Genomic DNA, 22,533 nt, shown 5'->3' with positions numbered 1-22,533 from the left:
ATTGTCAAAATGCTCATACTTCCAAAACTGATATATAGATTAATACAGTCCCAATCAAACTTCCAACAGTATTCCTCACATAACTACGGAAAGTAATCCTAAAATTTATATGGAACAACAGACACAGAATAGCAAAAGCAATCCTGAGCAACAGGAGCAAAACAGGAAGCACCACAACCCCAGACTTCATGATACACTGCAAAGCTACAGTGATAAAAACAGCATGATATTGGTAATAAAGCACACATGTGGATCAATGGAACAAGAATAGAGAATGCAGAAAACTCTAGGCACATTTAGCTATCTGATCTCTGATAAAATGGGAAAGTAGAGAAAGCTGGGAAAACTGGCTAGCTACATGCAGAAGATTGAATCTAGATCCATATCTCTTGCCATGTACTAAACTAAAATCAAAATGGATCAAAGATCTAAATGTTAAAACAGAAATAATCTGCTGGAAGATAATTGGGTACGACTCTTGAAGACATAGGTATAGGCAAGGACATTCTGAACAGAGCCCCAATTGCACACGAAACAATATCAAGAATCAACAAATGGGATCACATCAAACTAAAATGTTCTGCACAGCAAAGGAGCCAAACAACAGAGTGAAGAGACCACTTATAGAATGGAAAACAATTTTGCCAGCTATTCTCTAGATGGATGACTAATATTTAGAATATATAGGGCTGGGGGTAGCTCAGTGGTGCCACACCTGCCTGGCAAGTGCAAGGTTCTGAGTTTGATCCTCAGTACAAAAACAAAAAAAATAAAACAAAACAAAACCTTAGAATATATAAAAAACTAAAAAAAAATCAGATCCTCCAGAATAAAAGACTCAATCAAAATATTGGCAAGTGAGATGAATACCACTTCTCAGAAGAAATACAAATGGCCAATAAATACGTGGAAAAATGTTCAACATCTCTGGCCATTAGAGAAATGCAAATTAAAACAACAGTGAGATTATACCTTACTCCAGTAAGAATGGCTGTCGTCAAAAAAATCAAATAATAACAAATGCAGGTGAGGCTTTGGAGAAAAACAAACCTTTCTATATTGTTGGTGGGAATGTATAGTTCAACTAGTATAGAAATAAGTGTAGAGATCCTAAAAAAAAAATTAAAAATAGAAATTCTATTCAACCCAGCTATTTCCCTTCAAAATATCTTCTGGAAAGAGCTAAAGACATCATGTAGTGATACATGCATACTCATGTTTATAGTAGCACAACTCATAATAGCTTAATTTTGGAAGCAGCCTATACATCCATCAACAGATGAGTGGATAAAGAAACTGTGACAATTATATACAATATAGTACCAATTGAGACCATCGTGTTGAGTGAAATAAATCTAACATAAAAGCTTAAATATCACATGGTTTCTCTTCTATGAGAATAAGTTATAAACAAGGAGAAAAATAAAACATAAGAGGAATTATGGAGATAGGTCTTTTCTGTAAAGGAAGAGAACCAAGAGATGGAAGGAGGAAGAAGAAAGGGGAGCAGAGAGGATGAAAAAATTAAGATGTCGTGTGTACAGGTACCAACTCCTCATGAGCAATGTAATCATTTTGTACTGCAAACAGGTATTAATAAATTTTTTTAAACATCCTGAAAGAAGTGAGGATTGAACTGTGATCTGAAGGATGAATAGTAGGAGTCAGCTCAAGGGGAAAGGGTGAAATAGTGATGTTCCAGAGGTAGGAAAGGCCTAATGCAAAGTCCCAAAGGTTCAGGAGGGAAGGATGCTACTGGGAAATTGAAATAAATATAATGTACCTAGAAAATAATCTGAAAAAAAAAGTGAAGCCTGACAACAGAAAATGTCGGAATTCTGGTTCTGCCATGTACTTTTTGTTCTTTTATCTTTGAAAATTATTTGTTTATCTCTCCTATCAAATTGAAGCTTTTTTCCCTTAAATTTTTTTATTGTTACATTTTAGGTATACAATACATTTACATTTATGATTGGGTACTTATACCTGTACATGATGGATCTTGGTTCTTATTTTTTCCCCATTCCCTGTCCTCCCTTCACCCCTTCCACCTTTTCCTATTTACAAAGACTTTGTTTCCACTTTTTCCTTTTCCCATAATTCTTCCTTTCCCTGCTTTTCTTTCCCCCTCCCCTCCCACTTCCCCTACTCCTTTGGACCATTTCTTCCTATTTCAAATTATCAATTATTCATTTTAATCATTTTAATCTTTATTTACACTTTCAGTTTCTCACACCAGAGAAACTATGTGGTATTCACACATGTGTGTCCTATTTATTTCACTTAAGAGTACGGCCTCAGTATGCATCCATTTAGCTATAATTGTCTCTAGTTTGCCATTCTTTATGGCTGAGTAGTACTTCATTTTATTAAAAAACCACATCTTCTTTATCCAGTCTCCAGTTGATGGGCACTTGGGCTGTTTCCAAGCTTGAGCTATTAAAAACTGTGCCACTATAAACATAGGTGCACATATGTTGCTTTGGTATAATTCGTTTGGGAAAATACCCAGCAGGGGAATAGCTGGGTCAAATGGGACCTTTGGTCCTAGTACTTTGAGGTATCTCCATACTGATTCCACAGTGGTTGCACCAGTCTGCACTCTCACCAACAATGGAGAAGGATTCCCTTTTCCCACACCCCACCAGCATTTGTTATTAGTTGATTTCTTGATAACAGTTGTTCTTTCTGGGGTGAGGAGGAATCTCCATGTTGTTTTCATCTGCATCTCTCGAATGACCAGTGATGTTGAACATTTTTTCATATGTTTATTTGGGGCTTTTACTTCTTTTTCTGAGAAATGTCTGTTCATTTCAGATGCCCAGTTTTGAACTGAGTCTTTAAATTTGGGGGATCTCATTTTTTTCAGTTCTTTATATAGTCTAGACAGTAGTCCTTTGTCTGAGGAACAGCTGCTAAAATTTTTTTCCCACATTTTAGGTTGTGTCTTAGGTCTGTTGGTGGTTTCTCTTGCAGTGCAGAAGCTTTTTAATAAGATGAGATCCCAGGTGTTGATTCTTTGTGTTAGTTCCCGTGCTACTGAGGTTTTGTTCATAAAGTCTTTTCCTATGCCAATGTCTTTAATAGTTCTACCTAACTTATCTTCCAGCAAGTTTGGTGTTTCTGTTTTAATATTTATATCTTTAATCTATTTCAATCTTAGTTTAGCACATGGTGATAGGTATGGGTCTAGTTTTAATCTTTGGCAGGTTGAAATCCAGGTTTTCCAACACCATTTATTAAATAGGCTATCTTTCCTCCAATGAGGGTGGTTGGCTCCTTTGTCAAAGATGAGGTGGCTGAGTATGTCTGGAGTTATTTCTTCTCCTTGAATCTGTTTCTTTGCCAGTATCATGCTGTTTTTATCACAGTAGCTTTGTAGTATAGTTTCAAGTTGGGGATTGTGATACCCCTGCCAGGTCTCTGTTACCTAGAATTGCTTTTGCTATTCTAGTTCTCTTCTGGTTCCAAATGAATTTTTGGATTGTTTTCTCTAGTTCTGTGAAATATATTGTTGGAACTTCAATTGGCATTGCATTAAATCTGTATAGCAGTTTTGGAAATATGACCATTTTCACTATATTGGTTCTTCCTACCCAAGAACAAGGGATATCTTTCCATTTTCTTATATCCTCTTTGATCTCTTTTTTCAGAGTGCTGTAGTTTGCAGTGTAGAGGTCTTTTGCTTCTTTTGTTAGATTGATTCCTAGATATTTCATTTTTTTGGATGCTATTGTAAAAGGAATTGTTTCCCTAATTTCTCTCTCAGTGAGTCTGTTATGTGTGTATAAGAAGGCTATTGTTTTTTGAGTGTTGACCTTGTATCCAGCTACTCTACTGAATCTGTCAATTAAATCTAGAAGTCTTTTGGCGGAGTTTTTTTGGGCCTTCTATGTAGAGTATTATATCATCAGCAAATAATGACAGTTTAACTTCTTCCTTTCCTATCTTTATTCCTTTTATTTCTTTCTCCTTTCTAATTGCTATGGCTAATGTGTCCAGAACTATATTGAACAAGAGTGGTGATAGTGGCCATCCTTGTCTTCTTCCTGATTTTAGCATGCAAGTTTTCAGTTTTTGATCTTTTAGTATGACATTGGCTGTTGGTTTTTCATAGATAGCCTTAATCAGGTTGAGATAAAGACCTTCTATTCCAATTTTCCATAGGGTTTTTTTTTTTATCATGAATGGGTGTTGGATTTTGTTGAATGCTTTTTCTGCATCTATTGAGATGAACATTTGGTTTTTGTCCTTGGCTCTGTTAATATAGTGTATTACATTTATTGATTTATGTATGGTGAACCATCCCTGCATCATCCCTGGGATAAATCCGACTTGGTCATAGTGTATGATCTTCTTGATGACTCTCCTCTGTATTCTGTTTGCCATTATCTTGTTGAAGATTTTTGCATCTATGCTCATTAGGGAGATTGGCCTATAGTTCTCTTTTTTGATTGGGTCATTCCCTGGTTTTGGAATCAAAGTAACACTTGCTTCCAGGAATGAATTTGGAAGTATTGCTTCCCTTTCAATTTCCTTGATGAGTTTAAAGAGTAATGGCGATAGTTGTTCTTTAAATGTCTTGTAGACTTCAGCAGTGAAGCCATCAGGACCTGGGCTTTTTAATTGTTGGTAAATTTTTAATTACATTTTCAATTTCACTCATTGTAATTGGGGTGTTTAGAATTTCTATATCTTCTTCATTTAACTTTGGCAGTTCGTATGTATCATTTTCTTAGTCTCCATTGCATTGATTTCTGCTCTGATCTTTATAATTTCATCTCTTGTATGAGCTTTAGGTTTGCATGTTCTTCTTTTTCTAGGAGCTTGAGGTTCAGCATTAGGTTATTTGAGCTCTCTCTGTTTTCCTAATATGAGCATTCCCTGCTATGAATTTCCCTTGTAGAACTGCTCTCATTGTGTCCCATAGATTCCTGTATGTTGTACTGGCATTATCATTTACTTGTAGAAACTGTCTAATTTCTTCTTTAATTTCCTCTGTGACCAGTTGGTCGTTCAGGACAGTGTTATTCAATTTCCATGTGTTTGTGGGGGCTTTGTGGTTTCTTATGCTATTTATCTACAATTTTATTGAACTATGGTCTGATAATATACAGGGGGTAACTTTAATTCTTTTACATTTACTTAGACATGTCCTATGAGCTAGCATGTGGTCTATTTTGGAGAATGACCTGTGTGCAGCTGAAAAGAATGTGTATTCTGATTTTGTGGGATGGAATACTCTGTAAACATCTGTTAAGTCCATTTGTTCAATAGCTTGGTTCCCTTCTAGAATTTCATTGTTGATTTTTTGTCTAGATGATCTGTCTATTTGTGAGAGTGGGGTATTGAGTTCCCCCACTACAATTGTATTAGTGCTTATGTGGTTTTTCATGTCTATTAATATTTGTTTTGTATAGTTGGGGGCATTCATATTTGGTGCATATATATTTAGTATTGTCATCTCTTCCTCTTGGATTGTTCCCTTCAGAAGGATGTAGTGACCATCTTTGTCTCTCTTAATTAGTTTTGGTTTGAAATCTACTTTGTCTGCAAGTACGATTGCTACATCTGCTTTTTTCTGGGTTCCTGTTGTGTGGAGAACTCTTTTCCATCCTTTTACTTTCAGTCTATGAATTTCCTTTTGAGTTAGGTGTGTTTCTTGTATACAGCATATTGCTGGATTTTGCTTCTTAATCCATTCTGTCAGTCTATTTCTTTTGATTGGTGAATTGAGGCCATTAACATTGATAGTTATAATTGATAGATATTGACTCATCCTTGTCATGATGTTTTGCTGTTGTTGGCTCTTTTATTTCTTATTTTTCCCGCCTTTCCCTTTGTCTTACCTTGCCTGGTGGCTTCCCTCTGCTGGGCCTCATGGAATTGTGACCTTCATTGTCTTTTTCTAGGATATTGCTTAGAATTGTTTGGAGTGCTGATTTGGTGTTCATGAAATTTCTCAGGTGTTCTTTGTCATGGAATTGTCATCTAATTTCCCCACTGATTTTGAAAGATAATTTTGCAGGATACTACAGTCTAGGTTGGAAGTTATTTTCTTTTAGGGCTTGAAATACTTCACTCCAGGCTCTCCTTGATTTGAGGGTTTGTGTTGAGAAATCTGCTGTGATTCTGATGGGCTTTCCTTTGTAGGTGATTTGTTTCTTTTCTCTAAGTACCTGTAGGGTTTTGTTCCTCTGTTGGGTTTCTGGGATCTTGACTACTATTTGTCTAGGTGTAGATTTTTTTGATTGTGACTAGGTGGAGTTCTATATGCCTCACTTATCTGTATGTCCAATTCTCTACCTCTGTCTGGGAAGTTTTCTATTACTTCTGTGAACAGTTTTTTATGTCATTTGTACTTTCTCCTGCTTTTTCGTGGACCCTATCAGTCTTATATTATTCTTCTTTTCATCATCTAGCAGCTGCTGGATTGATTTCTCATGTTCCCTTACTACTTTTAAGAAATCTCTGTTTTCATGGTCTTTCACCACAATCCTGTCTTCTAAATCTGATATTCTACCTTCACATTCCCTCAATCTGCTGTGAATACTTTCAATGGAGTTTTTAATCTCCTGTTTGAATCTGTTTCATGGATGCCATTTCTTCCTTATGTTGGGTGATCATGGTTTCCATTTCTTTCTTATCCTGGGCATTCATGGCTTCCAGCATGGTTCTTAGCTCATCTATTTTTTTATCTGCTTCTGTTCTAGAGCCTCTAATCATGTCTTTCACTCTGCTCACCATCTCTGTAGTTATCTGGGAAATTATTTCTGTTTTGAATTTTTCTAGATCCTCATTCATCTGTTTTGTTACTTCCTGTGCTATTAGTTCAGGGTGTCCAGGTGGTTGATTATCAGACTTTTCCACCTCATTTCCCCTGGAATTTACCCTTGGTGGGGTGCAAGTCTGAGTTTGTGCCTTCCTTAAATGTCTTCTCATTTTTGTTTGTGGTTATTGTCCTTGGTTTAATTCCTGGGTTGATACTTTGAAATTGCTTATTGTAAGTATCTTTGTTGCTTATATTTAGAACCCTTATTGAATGATTGCTTCTCAGAGGTGTCTTCCAGATATGACTGGTCTTTGGGTTTTGAGTCTCTAATGACTCTGAGGCTGTCTTATTTTCATTATACCAGGAAGGACAACTGAGTAGATCAATCACAACACCTTAGCCCAAGTGATACAATCAGCAACACAATAGCATCAAGTACAGCTTAGAAAATGATAATTTGTGGTAGTTATTAATCTATCACCTTTAACCATGTGAATTAAATAAAAATTGAGGACCAGCCCAACATATGTTTATAGTGAGTACACTCTTCAATATAGCAACTTTACCCTTTGGGATGGGGAGTTACAAGGAGTTGGGCAGGGAGGGATAGATAGGTAGAAGGATAGGGATAGGTTAGCAGTGAGGCCGGAGGACACAGGAAGATCACGCAAACTCTAAGAAACTCTTGACAACAAGAGGAAAAGACAGAATGAAAGAACAAAGATGAGAACAGAACAACCTAACAGCAATAGGGAGGCTAGAAATTGTATTTACTTTCCTTTAAAACTAATGACAATTGAGAGAATGAAAAACAGACGAAAAGAAAAATAAAGAAGAAATCCGAATTAGGGCCAGAACAGAAACAAAAAGGGAGATGAAGAACAATGTGGGACAGCAAGAGAATGAAAGAGAGAGAGAGAGAGAGAGAGAGAGAGAGAGAGAGAGAGAGAGAGAGAGAGAGGAAAAAGAAAAATTTGAAAAGAGTAGAAAACAAATTAAAAGATTAAAAAAAATTAGAAAATAACAAAAATGAAGGGCCTCCTTCAGGGTATGTCTCTGCTGTCACAATAGACAACGTGGGCAGCAGTGTGCAGCTACAAGTCAATGAGTCTCAGCAAGTCAAGAGCAGACCCATGAGATTCAGGCAGATTTCTAGCTGCAAGTCCCAAGTAGAGCTCCCTCTCCTCCTGCAGGGTTGAACTCTGCAAGGTTCTACTGCAGGTTCCAGTTACCCTTCCCCTAAAGATAGTCCAGGTTCTGATGGGCAGTGATGATCCCTCCAACTTATCAAGTAGGGTGGTCTGGCGTGCCTTTATTGCAGAGATTTTCTTCACTTTTCCAGTGGGCTTCAGTTTTCATCAAGGAGCCTGAGAGAAGCCCTCTTTCTGTTGTTTACTTTTGCTCTATCTTCTGGAGCTCAGGACAATGGCCTTTACGATCCCCTGTGCCTCTGTAGTGTGGAACCAGGTACACAGCCAGGAGGCCAGAGGCGGGGGTGGGGGTGGGGGGTTGCTACAGCCAACACGGAGGGGCTAAGCTGGTCGCTGGGGGCGGGGTGCGGGCAGAACAGCGCCCCCCTCCACACAGCTGAGGTCCTCACCGTCCATTCGCTCAAACTGAAGCTTTATATAACACCTGTGATGACTATCTCCCCAATTACCTCCAGCCTCTAGTAACCACCATTCTACTCTGCTTCGATAAGTTCAACTTTTGTAGAATCTACCAGTGTGAGATCATGAAGTATGTGTCTTTCTGTTCTTGGTTTATTTCACTTAATAACCTCTGAATCCATCTATGTTATCAAAATGACAGGATTTTCTTCTTTTTTAAGGTTAAACAGTACTTTATTATATGTATCCCATTATATATCACATTTTATCCATTTATCCACTGATAAATACTGATAAATATAGGTTGATTACCTATCTTAACTAGTGCTAATTGTACTGCATTGAAAATGGGAGTGGAGGTATCTTTTCCACATTCTGATTTTATATTCTAAATATACTATGGATTTCCCATAGAATCTCTAAGATACTTTCTTGTGGATCAGTGATGGTGCATTGGTTGGCCTTGTGCCCTGTGAAGCCCTGACAAAATGACTCTTCAGTTTGTTTTTTTTTCTTTATAAAGGAACTACCTTTGCAGGGCATACAGTGATACTCATGTGAGGCATATTAATTTGTCAGGGCTTCCATAACAAAGTACCACTGGTCAGTCAGCTTAAATAACAGAAATGTATTTTCTCACTGTTCTCCACAGTTCTGGAGTCTGAAAGTCCATTATCTAGGTATCATCACGTTTGGTTTCTTCCGAATGCTCTCTCCTTGGCTGACAGATGGCTGCCTTCTTCCTATGTCCCCTTAAACTCTTTAGTATGTCCCTGATTTACAAATGAGTTCCATTCTGGCATAATGGTCATAAGTCGAATTCGTTCCCAAGGCTGACAAAGGGAGTCTTATACAGTACGCTTGTGAAAGTTCGCAACTCGAATGTTTGTAAGTCAGGGACTTACTGTATTCTGTGTTTCCCTGACACCACCCTTTGTGACCAAATTTTCTCTCCTTGGAAGGACACCAGTCAGATTGGATTAAGGTCAACTCTAACAGCCTCATTTTAACTTAATAAACTTTTTAAAGGTCCTCTGTCCAAAAACGATCACATTCATAGGTCCTGGGGTTAGGACTTCAGCACATGAATTTGGGAGAGGGGGGCAGAAAATTATTTTGTGTAGACCAACTCTGTGTATCATCCACAATAACTGAACCAATTATACAGTGAGTTCCTACCATTCAACATCTGTCTTACTGGCAGAAGAGGTAGCTGAAGTTTCTGAGTGAATATCTGACCACCTTACACTCAGGCCCAAAATCTCAGCCAATGAAGAGAGTACCATGGAGAAGAACTGTCACAGGACCCTACATTCTCCCTAAAAATAAGTAAGTGTTCAAATAGGTGACTCCAGGCAATCTTGGTCCTTCCTGGGCTATGGGAAGAAATTTGGAAAAGACAGACCGGGCTCTAGTCTTGAACAATCTCATCCATGTGCAACAGCAAAAACATAAATCCTTTTCTATCCAATAGGAATTCTTGTTTAATTGATCTGGGATAGATAATTCCTCATGGATCACTTATCCTTTTCCACATTTTGCCAGCAGACCTTATGTTCTATTTTTTCAAGGATGTTTGTATAGTGAAGAGCCTTGGAAGATTGTGATAGTGTCTTCCTGTGGCACCAACAGTAGTTTTGTTTGCTGGGCACTAAAACAAAGATAATGTCTCCCTCTGGGGCAAAGTTTGGGCATATTTGCTTGTATTCTCTTATAAAATTGAGGTTTCCTCAGCTGGAGTTTCCAGCTGTGACACAGCCCACTGTCTGCACACTGTCCACTTGGACTATTCTCTACTGTCCTCTTGGTATTTGGGGACAAGTGACATTGATGCAAACATAAAGCTCATGTCCCTGGCCCAGAAGTCTCATGTCATCTGCCAGGGCTCATGCAAGCTAACCTGTTGGCTTGAAATAGAGTAAAATCCCAAGCCTTTTATAGTTTTTGATAGCATCAGCATTTTAGAAGGTCACCAGGTGATTCTACTGAGTAGCTTTAACTGAGAATCACTGTCTTCCAAGCATATCTACTGATTCTGCTTCCTGTTAGATTGTTATCCTGATACTTCTTTTACTGTCTTGCCTAATCATCATTGTAATTTTCTTCTTAGGTTCCAATTCCTATTTCTTTGCCCCTGGGGCTACTCCCAAGTCTGTTTTACCCAGATGTCCCTGCTTCCTTTTAGTTCCATGCTCCAAAGCCTCAGGCCCACCTTGGCCTGTACTTATCACTACTGAAGGGCAGCACCTTCAGCCTCTTTCTGACCCCTGAAGACAGCAGAGGAAGCACTAGACTCTAAGGATCAAGGTGCTGCACAGTGTCCAGTTATGTCATTTATCTTCTTGTAAAAGGCAAATAACCACTGGACAATGGAGGGTCAGGAGCCAGGGCAAGGAGTGTGAGAAGAAAGAGATTAGGATCTTGGGAAGGAGAGAAAAAGGAGCATTTTATTAAACCATAAGTTGTACTACTCTCACAGTTTATATCCTAAACTGGTGAAGCACAAAATAAAGATATTTGTATTCTTAAAAGCATGGTATCTCTTTGGCATCTACAATCTTTCAGTTATATTCAGACATGTTTCCCAATTTATATTTACTTATCTTGCTATACATTGCCTTGCATTCATGAATATGAGTATCTTCTATACTCTATGCAATCTGATAAACAACAGAGATGTATGTGCAGTAAGTATCATCCCAAGTTCTACACAGTGCTGAGCTAATTGACTAAGAGAGACTTGTAAACAGAGAAATTATAATAGATCATGGTAGTGGAGTACTAGACATAGGAATGAAGTGCTCTAGATAGTATCTGCTTCATTTCTGAAAACTGTTTATTTACTTTAATAGAAGTGTTTTGCTTCTAGAGGAAGTCAGATGAAGAGTATTAATAAATGTGTATAGATGGGTATAATGTGCTGAAAGTTTAAGATCATTTAGTTTCAGCCAAGCCTGTTGACACATGCCTATAATCCCAGCACTCATGAGGCTGAAGCAAGAGGATCACTATGAGTTTGAGGCCAGCCTGGGCTACAAGGCAGTTCAAGACCAGCCTGAACAATATCATAGTGATATTTTGAGTTAAAAAAAAACAACACAACTCATTTAGTTTTAGCGGGGGCATACTGGCCCAATCAAAAGGAAAATTGTCAAATAAAAAATATACCCTTTTACTTTACTTAATATATATGCTTGTATTTTTTCCCTGCCTTTTTATTGTATTATTTTTTACCCTAGAGCACATCAGGGTTTCAGAGGGAAAATTAGGCATGGTAACACACACCTATAATCCGGCTCATTAGGAGGCAAAGACAGGAAGATCACTTGAGCCCTAATAGTTCTGGGCCAGCCTGGAGGACACAGACAGACCCTGTCTTGAACAAACAAACCAAGAAACGGCATAAACATAACAAAAAAGCTACACAAATAAAAACAAAGTCAAAGCCAGGAGTGGTGGCACATGCTTCTAATCCTAGTACTCAGGAGACTGAGGCAAGAGGATTGCCACAAGTTCAAGACCAGCCTGGGCTATAATAGTGAGTTCAAGGCCAGCATAGCAAGACTCTGTCTCAAACCGCACCCCCCCCCCCCAACAAAGTCAAAAAATTCACAGGTATACTTTTAATGAAATTAAAAGAGAAGGAGTCAGTCAAAGTCATTCCTGAAAGCTAGCACTACCCTGTTCCCAAAACCAGACAAGGATCCAACCAAAAGAACTATAGGCGAATCTCCTCAATGAATATATATGCAAAAATTCTCAACAAGATCCTGGCAAACAGAATGCAACAAATCATCAAAAAGATTATACATCATGACCAACTAGGCTTCCTCCCAGAGATGCAAGGATGGTTCAATGTATGTGTCTTAGTTACTTTTCTTGCTGCTGAGACAAATACCTGACATCCAAGATTAAAGGAGGAAAGGTTTATTTAGCTCACAGTCCGTAGAGGTTTCAGTCCATAATCAACTGGCTCCAAGGCAGGGTGGCATGGCAGACAGGCATCACAGAGGAAAAACAGTTCATGGCAGGAAGAAGGTAGCAGAGCAACAAGGAATGACCACAGCCCTTTCTATCTCTTACATCTTATTCAGGCTATTTTGGATGGGTAGCACTCACATTCTTGACCCTAGAGCCCTTGATCCTAGCATTGCATCGTGAATCAATCCTAGCATTACATACTCTAGAACCAGCCACCTCTGAAAAAGCCCCACCTAAGACTGCATGAGGCTTTGGGGGAACATCTAGACACAAGCCATAATATTATGCGAACCAATAAATGCAATACATCACATAAACAGAAGCAAGGGGAAATACATGATCATCTCAATAGATTCAGAAAAAGCCAAAATCCATTCATGGAACAAAAAAAACTTGAAGAAAATAGGTAGAAAGGGACCTTATCTCAATCCAATAAAAGCCATTTTGACAAACCTACTGCCAGCATGATATTCAGTGAGGAAAGGCTGAACGCTTTCCCTGTAAAATCAAGAACAAAACAAGGAGGTCCACAATCACTCCTGTTCAATGTAGTACTCAAAACCTTACCAGAGCAATCAGGCAAGAGAAAGAAATGAAAGCGGTACATAAAGGAAAGGAAGAAGTCAAACTATCCTTAGTTGCAAATGACAGTATCCTTTACACAAAAGACCCAAAAAATTTCACCAAATGATTCCTAAAATTAATAACCAAACTCACCAATGTAGCAGGAAACAAAATCAACACACTAAAATCAATAGTGTTCCTATACACCAATAATTAACTTGTTAACAAAAATTAGAAAAAAAATACCATTCACAATAACATAAAAAAATTAAATATCTAGGAATTAACCTAACCAAAGAAGTGAAAGACCTCCACAATGAATCTACAGTACTCTGAAAAAGAATACTGAAAAGGATATCATAAAATGGAAAGCTATCTCCTGTTTTGGATAGGCAGAACCAATATTGTCAGAATAATTATATTTCCAAAACTGCTATACAGATTTAAAGTAATCTCAATCAAAATACCAACAGTTTTTCTCACAGAACTGAAGAAAACAATCCTAAACAGAACCAGAAGAGACCTAGACTAGCAAAAGCAATCCAGGGTACTAAAGGCAAAGCAGGAACCGTTAAAATCCTGGACTTGAAGTTGTATCACAAAGCTACAGTAATAAAAACTGCAGAGTGCCAGGGATTTAGCTCATGGTACTGCAGCTGCTTGGCAAGCACAAAGTCCTAAGTTTGATTCCCAGTACCAACCAACCAACAAACAAACAAAACAAACAAACAACCCCCCCCCCAAAAAACCCCAACTGCATGGTATTGGCACAAAAACAGACTTGTAAATTAATCAAACAAAATAGAGAATGCAAAAACAACTCCAGGCATTCAGTTATCTGATCTTTGACAAAGGGGCCAAAACCTACACTGGAGGAAAGATGGCCTCTTTAACAAACAGTGCAGGGAAAACTGGCTATCTACATGCAGAAGATTGAATCTAGACCCAAATCTCTCACCATATACTAAACTAAAATCAAAATGGATTAATGATCTAAATGTTAAGATAGAAATTCTTAGTCTTTTGGAAGACAAAATAGGTAAAACTCTTGAAGAACAGACATAGACAAAGACTTTCTAAACAGAACCCCAATTACACAAAAAATACTACTAAGACTCAATAAATGTGATCATATCAAATTAAAAAGCTTCTGCACAACAACTAACAGAGTGAAGAAATAATCTATAGAATGGGAAAACATTTTTCCAAATATTCCTCAGGTAGACAACTAATATCTAGAATATACAAAGAACTCAAAAGCTAGACTACCCACAATAAAAGACATAATCCAAACATTGGCAACTGAAATGAATAGACACTTCTCAGAAGTACAAATGACCAATAAATACATGAAAAAAATGTTCAACATCTCTGTCTGTTAGAGAAATTCAAATTAAAACACACTGAAACTCCATCTTACTCCAGAAAGAATGGCTATCAAGATATCAAATAACAAATGCTGGTGAGGCTGTGGGAAAAAGGAACACTTCTATTATGCTGTTGGTGGGGATGTAAACTAGTATAATCACTATGGCAACCAGTATGGAGATTCCTCAAAAAACTAAAACTGGAAATTCCATTTGACCCAACTATTCCACCCCTATCTTACTGAAAGAGTTAAAAACATCTTATTACAGTGATACATACATACCCATGTTTATAGCAGCACAGTTTATAATAGCTAAATTTTGGAAGCACCATTTGTGTCCATCAACAGGTGAATGGATAAAGAAAATGTGGCATTTATACATAATGGAGTACTTCTTTGCCATAAAAAGATAAATTTGAGTCATTTGTAAGAAAATGGATGCACCTTGAGACCATAATATTAAGTGAAATAAGTTGGACACAGCTTAAATATCACATAGTTTATCTTATATGAGAAACCCAAAATATAAGTAAAGTACAAAATAAAAGACCATAATAAATAAAGAGATAAATTCTTTCTTGTATGGAAGGGGATTAAAAGGTAAGGGGGTAGCTGGGAGGGACAGAGGTTGAAAAAAAAATTAAGATGTTCCATGATACGTATCAATTTCCCATAAGGAATCTAATCATTATGTATTGGAAATATGTACTGATAAAAAATAAAACCTGAAAAAATTCACAGCTATAATCTGCCATCTGTACACTCATATTTAAAAACCTATTGTTTTGATAGGAAATAGGGAGATCTTTTGCAGATGGGAAGGGGACTAAGAGATGGGGTACAGGGAGGGAAAAGGGGGAAGGGGATAAAAGATAACTGAGATGTTTTATGTACATGTACCAACTCCCCACCAGGAATGTGATCAGTACGTATCACAAACACATACTAATAAAAAATTAAAATTGAAAAATAAAAATAAAATCTATTGTCTTGATTTTTTATTAAACTACAGAAATTCTCAGATATTTTGTATTCTTAGTAAATATTGCTTGAGCACATTATAGAGAGAGGCCAGGTGTGGTGGTGCACACCTGTAATTCCAGCACTCTGGAAGCTGAGGCAGGAGCATTGCTTTGAATTCAAGGCCAGCCTGGTCTACACAGTGAGTTCAAGACCAGCCTGAACTATATAGCAAGACCCTGTCACAAAAAACAAAAGAGAAAAAGGAAAAGAAAAAGAAAGAAAACATTAGAGAAAAGTGTAAAACATGGTAGAAGACATTTTAAATTGATATAATGTTTCATGTTGTTTGTACATGAGTGTATATAAAAGTTATTGAAAATCTTAAGAAAAATCGATTCTTACCTGCATACTGCCTCTTGCTTCCAAGGTCAGTTATACTATTCTCCTCTCCTTTATCGAGGAGCTGGACTTCCGTCTCATGCAAAAGCTGCTCAATCCTGACCTGTTGCTGTTTGACCCGGGTCTCGAGCAGGTGCACCTGTGCTCTGAGCCGTGCCTGCTCCTGGGAACAGTTCTCCAGGGCCTGCAAGGCAATGCAGATCTCATTTCCATGGAAAATAAATGCTGCTAATAATTCAGATAAATCAATTATTCAATTTTGTCTCTAACTCCCATCAAGAATATTATTCCAATGATACAGTGGTTTGGAAATTTCTAATACTATTTGTCATTTGAAGAATAGGAAATCATGGCTTATGCTAGAGCTTCTGAACTGCAGATCGATATAGTATAAAATAGTCAGAATGACTGCTAAGAGCTTTGATTCCCATAACAATCCATAAGGCCAGAATGGGTTCGATCCTGATGAAAAGACTTCCTCATGAATACCTTGTGATTAGCAGAAGTCTGATCCAGTGCAAGAGCCAAGCTCTCCACCTGTCCATGATACCACCTGTGCCTTTTCCACAAAACAGTGAAGGGCTCTGCAGAACTTAATAGTATCATTAGTATCTCAACCCCTAAATAAATGAGGCTTTTGAATGACTTTAAGGAAAATATGCTTCTAAAATGAGTCAATGCTTCTAATTTGATGACATATGGTCATTTTTATAAGGGATGCTAATTTAGACACTCATACCCCCTCAGTACCTCACTCATGTACCTGTGGCTAGGAAGTCTACTGGAGTTGTTTTTTTAAATTTTTCTCTCAGCTACTTGAAAAAGAGATGGCAGAAACTGAATCAGCCCAGTTATATCATTTATCTTCTCTTAAAAGGCAAATAACCAAAATATATTACAACTGAGTCTAACCATACCTTTGTGTGTGTATAGTATTAAGAATTGAACCCAGGGCCTTTGCATTGAGCTGCATCCCCAACCTTTTTTTAATTTTTCATTTTGAGACAGGGTCTCACTATGTCCACCTGTTGCCCAGGCTGGGCTCAAACTTGTGATCCTGCTGCTCACCATTCCTGAGTGCTGGGGCTCTGGGGGTGGCCACCAGCTTATCAATGCCTTTCTCTGTGGCACCTGACTGGGCAGAAGTCTCTAAAGATAAAGCAGATTTGGTAGATACATTGGGAAGGAAAGTTGCAGAGGTGGATCTCCTAAGGAAGAGCTACTGAGACCAAGGGGTTACAATGAAGACTTTTGAATATTCAATACCTGAAAAGCCACTAAGGGTCATGAAAAGAGCTTCAGGTTAAATTTTTGCTTTTTTTTCATTTTTACCTTTTTCATTTCTACCTATTTGCAGCTCATGTCATGATCTTCTCTGATAAGCATAAATGTTTACTTCTAGGAAATAATGATTACTTCTGAGAACCAGGACCGTGTGCACACCAGACAACTGCTTTACCACTGAGACACATACATCCAGCCCAAATGTACTATACTTACTTCAATCCAATCATATATCTTTTAGTATATTTCATGAGAAACCAATATTTTAACACCTTTGGACATGTCCAGATACAGATTTATCAAAGAGCTAAATTTTACTTTAAGCAGATTCAATAGTTTTAAAAACATCTCAGACTTAAAAACAAGATCAATCTGCAATTGGGTAATAATGTGCTATTAACTGCTTATGCAACTGTAGAACCATAACAAGATTCAGTCAGACAACAAATATTTGTTGAATATGGTACTGAGTGAACTGATGGTGATGTAATTGGGCCAGGCTGTGAGACAGAGACAAAACATTTATTGTTTTTCTTTGTTTTGCTGCTTTTTTTTTTGGCAGCACTAGATATTGAACCCAGGACCTTTGCACTGAGCTACATCCCCAGTCCTTTTTATTTTTTATTTGGAGACAAGGTCTTGCAAAGTTGCTAAGTTGCCCAGGCTGAGTCCAAACTTGCAGTCTCCTGCTTTAGCCTTCCAGAGTTCTGAGATTACAGGTGTGTACCACTACACCCAGATGTAGAAATTATGAATTTTAATATGTTATCACCTTATATACTTTTAGACAGATGATTTCCTGAAAGTCTTTCAATTATAGTCAGATACATTTCCTAATATATACATATATATAACTTCCTGCTCCCATCATTATATACAGCCTTGTATTTATTCCATAAGTAAATGGAGACCTGCTGCATTCCAGGCACTTTGCTAGACCATCACAATAGGCCAATTAGATAAGTTATTTAGGATAAAGGAAAGAGATTATACTGCTTTCCTATAAAAGACTGTGAATTCAAACTATAGCTTTCAGGAGAACAGCTATTCAACTTCAAAACTGAAAATCATATAGCAAAAGAGAGTGATAAAAGCCTCTCCCTCTCCTCTCTAGCCCAAGTCACTGAATCTCTGCCATTTTCTCTATAATTACTTCCTATTTGCTGTTGGTACCCTCTTATTGTGCTTTGATTTATCCTCTTTAAGAGAGTGATTTGAGTCACACAGGATAAAAAATGAACAAGAAGAAAATTTTATGCTGTCTGAATCCTGTGTAGTTAACAACAGTAGGAATATTTTAATTATAATTCACTACTGCAATTTAAAAATTATTGTCAGGATTACTGTACAAGCCAAGTGTGCCCAGTCTTGCAACTGTATGTATGGGTTATTTAAAGCTTACAAGTTTTCCTTTTCCCAGAACTTTGGGTAAATGGATATCTTCTTCTTTTTTGGCTCATGAATGGAAGCAGACACAAGTTCACTATAATTACTTTTAAAGAATCTGTATAAACCAAGAATGATGTCAGTGAACACCTGTAATCCCAGTACTCTGGAAGGCTGAGGCAGGAGGATGGCAAGTTCAAGCTAAGCCTTGGCAATTTAGTGACTTAGTAAGACCCTGTCTCAAGATTTAAGAAGTTTAAAAAGGGCTGGGTATAGAGCTCAGTGCAAAGGCTCCAAGTTCAATCCCCAATATCACACCAAAAAAAAGGAAAAAGAAAAGAACCTGGGTAGTCTACACTAACAGAGTTCAATATTAAAAAATCCTAGGTCAATTCTAATTCTTATGACCAGTTTTACCTTCTTGATTTTATGTAAAAAGGAAATAATCCAGCAAATTAATATGGGTTTTTATTTTTTAAAATCTTTTTAACATTTTCTCAGTGTTCCTGTGTGCCAAGTGTTCCCATAAAGTTTTTCATTCCCCTCATTTTTAGTTAAATTTTTCCAGTGACAAGTTACTTTGGGTTTCTGCAACATAAAAGAAAATCCAGCTCAAAGCAGACATTTCTAACACAATAATGGTTTCCACATAAGCTTACCCAGCTTTCCCCGACCATTATCAGAACAGTGGCGACAAGGATGAAACCAAGTGTCTTCGCCATTTTTTCCATTGAAAGAACTGCAAGAACAAAAACTAGTTTTTAAACTTCTTTTTCCCCTTGTGCTAGAGATTGACAGGGCCTTACAAATGCTACGCAAGTGCTCTACCACTGAGCTATGTCCCCAGCCTAGACTTTTGCCGATGTATCAACTTTGAATTTTTCATGAAACCAGAGTTAGATTTAGACTCAAGGAGCTCCAGGAGTTCTGAAGAGATTCCAGGCCATCTCTAACCTGTGAGTCACCTAGAAAATTGTCGCAGATGTTCCCAGGCTTCTGCCTTCACAAAGTAATTCTCAGGATAACCTTGAATAGAATGGTATCTGTTCAAAAAGAAAAAAAAAGGACCGGAGATGGAACTCAGGGTGAAGGCCCCTGGTTCAAATCCCAGTTTAAAAAAAAATTGAAGGGTAGGGGATTTAGCTCAGTGGTGCTGTGCCTGCCTGGCAAGAGCAAGGTCCTCAGTTTGATCCCTAGTACCGAAAAAAAAAATTTAAAAATTGAAACACTCTAACGAGAGAAGTAGTTTGAGTGGATGTGTTGTTTACCAAAATCAGCCACTCCTATGGAGGGGTTAAAGTCCATTATGAAAAATCAGAAATCAAACTAATGAAGGAGGAAGCAATCCTCAAGTCCCCTGCTTGGTCAAATTTTGAGGGCCACAGAGAGTGGGCTGGAGCATCAGCTACTTGCCAAGTATAGTGGCACACAGCTGCAATTCCAGCCCTCAGGAGGCTGAAGCAGGAGGATCACTAATAAGAGTTCAAGGCCAGCCAAGACTACATAGTGAGCTCAAGGCCAGACTGAGCAAAACAAGAAAACAAACAAAACATTATTTAAAAATATGTAATTTTAAAAAGAAAAATAAACCCTCCATGTTGTAAAAAAGATATAATTGAAAGCAGGAATTCAAACAAATATTTGGATGAACCAGTCATAAAAGACAAATATTGTAGATTCTACTTCATAAGGTACCTAGAGTATTCAATTCACAGAGACAAAAAGTAGAATGGTGACTTCAAGAACAAGAATCAAGGAGAAATGAAGAGCTACTTTTTAATGGATTCAGAATTTCAGTTTGGTAAATTTAAAAAGTTGTAGAGGTTGATGGTGGTGATTGTTGCATCTACACTTAAAAATGATCAAAGTAATTTTTATGGTTTAGACCTGGGGGTCCCCCAAAAGTCTCATGTGTTTGGAAAATGATTGGATCACGGGTCACTATACTCATTAGAAGATTAATCCACTGATGAGTTCATTTCTGACTTGCTGTTAGGAGGTGGGGGTAAGAGGTGGGTCACTGGGGTGTGACCTGGAAGGGTAGATCTCTCTCCTCAGCTCCTCCCTTTTCTCTCTGCTTCCTGGGCTCGATGATGTGAGCAGTTTTCCTCCAAGACCCTACCACCATGCTGTTTCTGCCTTGGAGCTAGCTGACATGGACTGACACATGAGCCAAAAGAAATCTCTCCTCCCTTAAGTTATAGGTCTTTTGTCCCAGTGACAAGAAAGTGACTAAAACAACAGTAAATTTTATGTTATATATATTCTACTGACTAGATCCCCCCCAAATAGTTATAGATATATCTGTGGGCTACCTATTTCATCATTTGAAATTATGTAATATATTTTGATTTCTAAAAATCTGAGCAAATTTTATTCCTTACTCATTGTAGCTGAATTTTTAAAAAATTGAATAGTTGAAAGGATAGATCAGTTATGAATTGGTAGACATTTTATTAAGAAGTAATGCTCTTCGCTTAAACCGAATTAGAGCAGGAAAGGATATTTGAAAAGAAAGGTTAAGAAGTAAACTAGTAATAGTGAACAAGAATAAGAAAGTGTCAGCATACATTTTCTAAATATTCTTAGGTAATGTTTCAAAAAGGAAATAGATTCTAGTCTTCTAATTTCTACCACCAGAAAATCACTAGTTTATCCAGGTATAGTGGCACATGTCTGTAATCCCAGCACTCGTGAAGCTAAGGCAGGAGGATTCCCATGAGTTCAAGGCCAGCCTGGACTACAAAGTGACACTCTGTCTCAAAACAAAACAAAACAAAACAAAACAACCTATAACATGTTTTAGTATTTTCCTTCACAATAAGAGAATAGCATTTTAATAATGGCAGAGAAAAATTTCTGAATGGGCCCTTGTGGGTATGGATTACATAGGCTCTGCCCTCATAAGTGGATTAATTCATCTATGTATTATTGAGTCAGTGGGTTATCAAGGAAGTGGCTTGTTATAGAAGCACAATCCTCTGGCGTTTGCGCTGTGTCACTACGTGATATCTTGCACCATGCCAAGACCCAACATGAAGTCCCCCACTAAATGCTGAGCAGATATCAGGACCATAAACTAAATAAACTCTATTTTATATAAATTAGTCTGTTATATCCGCCATATAGTTAATTGGGGATTTTCATTGATGAAATGAGCTGCTAAGAATCGGTAGTAAACATAATATCCTCTTTTTCTTGAGATAACAACAGATCATTATTTTAATCCGCTTCCAACTGTCAGATTAGAGTCTCAGGAGTCCAGGATTAAATGATGAAATTTGTATGCTTTCCAGGCTTTGTTTTAATGTCACTGAAGTTATTATTTCTTATGTTTCATCAAGTTCTTTTTTGCAGTTATGGAATCACCCACATTGTTTCAGAAATGAATATATTATCTCTAAAAAACTTAAGGAGCTTAAAACATTTTTATCCAGTGTCTGATTCTGGCTCTTAAATAAGTGAAAAAGTATGTTTTTACAGTGCTCATTTACATGTAACATATAATTCTACATATGTGTATGTATATATAACTAATTATATAACATTATATTATATAATATACAGTATAACATATAAATAGTGCTTAGCATTAGATTTCATAGAAAATAAAAAACTGGTGACAATGCAAGCCTTAAAAAGCTAAGTCCTGGGCCAGGGATTTAGCTCAGTGGTTCTGCCACCTGCCTCCCAAGTGCAAGGACCTGAGTTCGATCCCTGGTACCAAAAAAAAAAAAAAAGCTAAGTACCTTTGGTCTCCAAATAGATTAAATAAAGAAAAACATTAGTGAAGTGAAAATTATAATATGGTCCTGTTTATTTTCCATTTTGTTGAAACTGCAGGTCCTATCATTTACCTCAAACTCCCATCCCACTTATTCAAAACATAAAGAGAGTGGAAATAAGATGTAATCCTAAATCTATTTTCCAAGTTGCAGAAGCTGTCTCCTGCTAATCAACCCTGTCTCTCTCATAAGACAACGGTTACTTCTTGAGTTATGATTACTATCATCCCTATGAAATAAATTAGTATTGTCACATTCATGACAAAAGCACAGAGACATTAAACAACTTACCCAAAGTCAGAAATGAGTCAGAGACACAGCTCAGGCTTCATCAGACACTGCCTTGAGGGTCCTCTAACTGCATTCAGAATTTATGTTGTTGGTTGTTTTCCTTTCTCTCCATTATTTGATTAGAAATAG

The 22,533-nt window shown here is 37.4% G+C and overlaps 1 protein-coding gene across 1 annotated transcript in view; it reads right to left on the bottom strand.

Moving 5' to 3' along the window:
• Fgl1 (fibrinogen like 1) overlaps positions 1–22,533 on the bottom strand; it is a 41,975-nt gene extending 19,442 nt beyond the window's left edge. The window contains exons 1-3 of the mRNA XM_004853078.4: positions 22,405–22,533; positions 18,988–19,067; positions 15,662–15,842 (exon numbers count right to left, since the gene is read on the bottom strand). Of these exons, the coding sequence (XP_004853135.1) occupies positions 15,662–15,842; positions 18,988–19,059 (253 nt within the window). The 5' untranslated portion in view covers positions 19,060–19,067; positions 22,405–22,533. The remainder of the gene's footprint in view (positions 1–15,661; positions 15,843–18,987; positions 19,068–22,404) is intronic.

Source organism: Heterocephalus glaber, unplaced genomic scaffold (genome assembly GCF_053883595.1).
Source record: "Heterocephalus glaber isolate CG9 unplaced genomic scaffold, H.glaber_assembly_v1.0 deba00001461, whole genome shotgun sequence".
Lineage (NCBI taxonomy): Eukaryota > Metazoa > Chordata > Mammalia > Rodentia > Bathyergidae > Heterocephalus > Heterocephalus glaber.
Note: the sequence above shows the minus strand (reverse complement) of the source record. Positions and strands in the feature narration are given on the sequence as shown.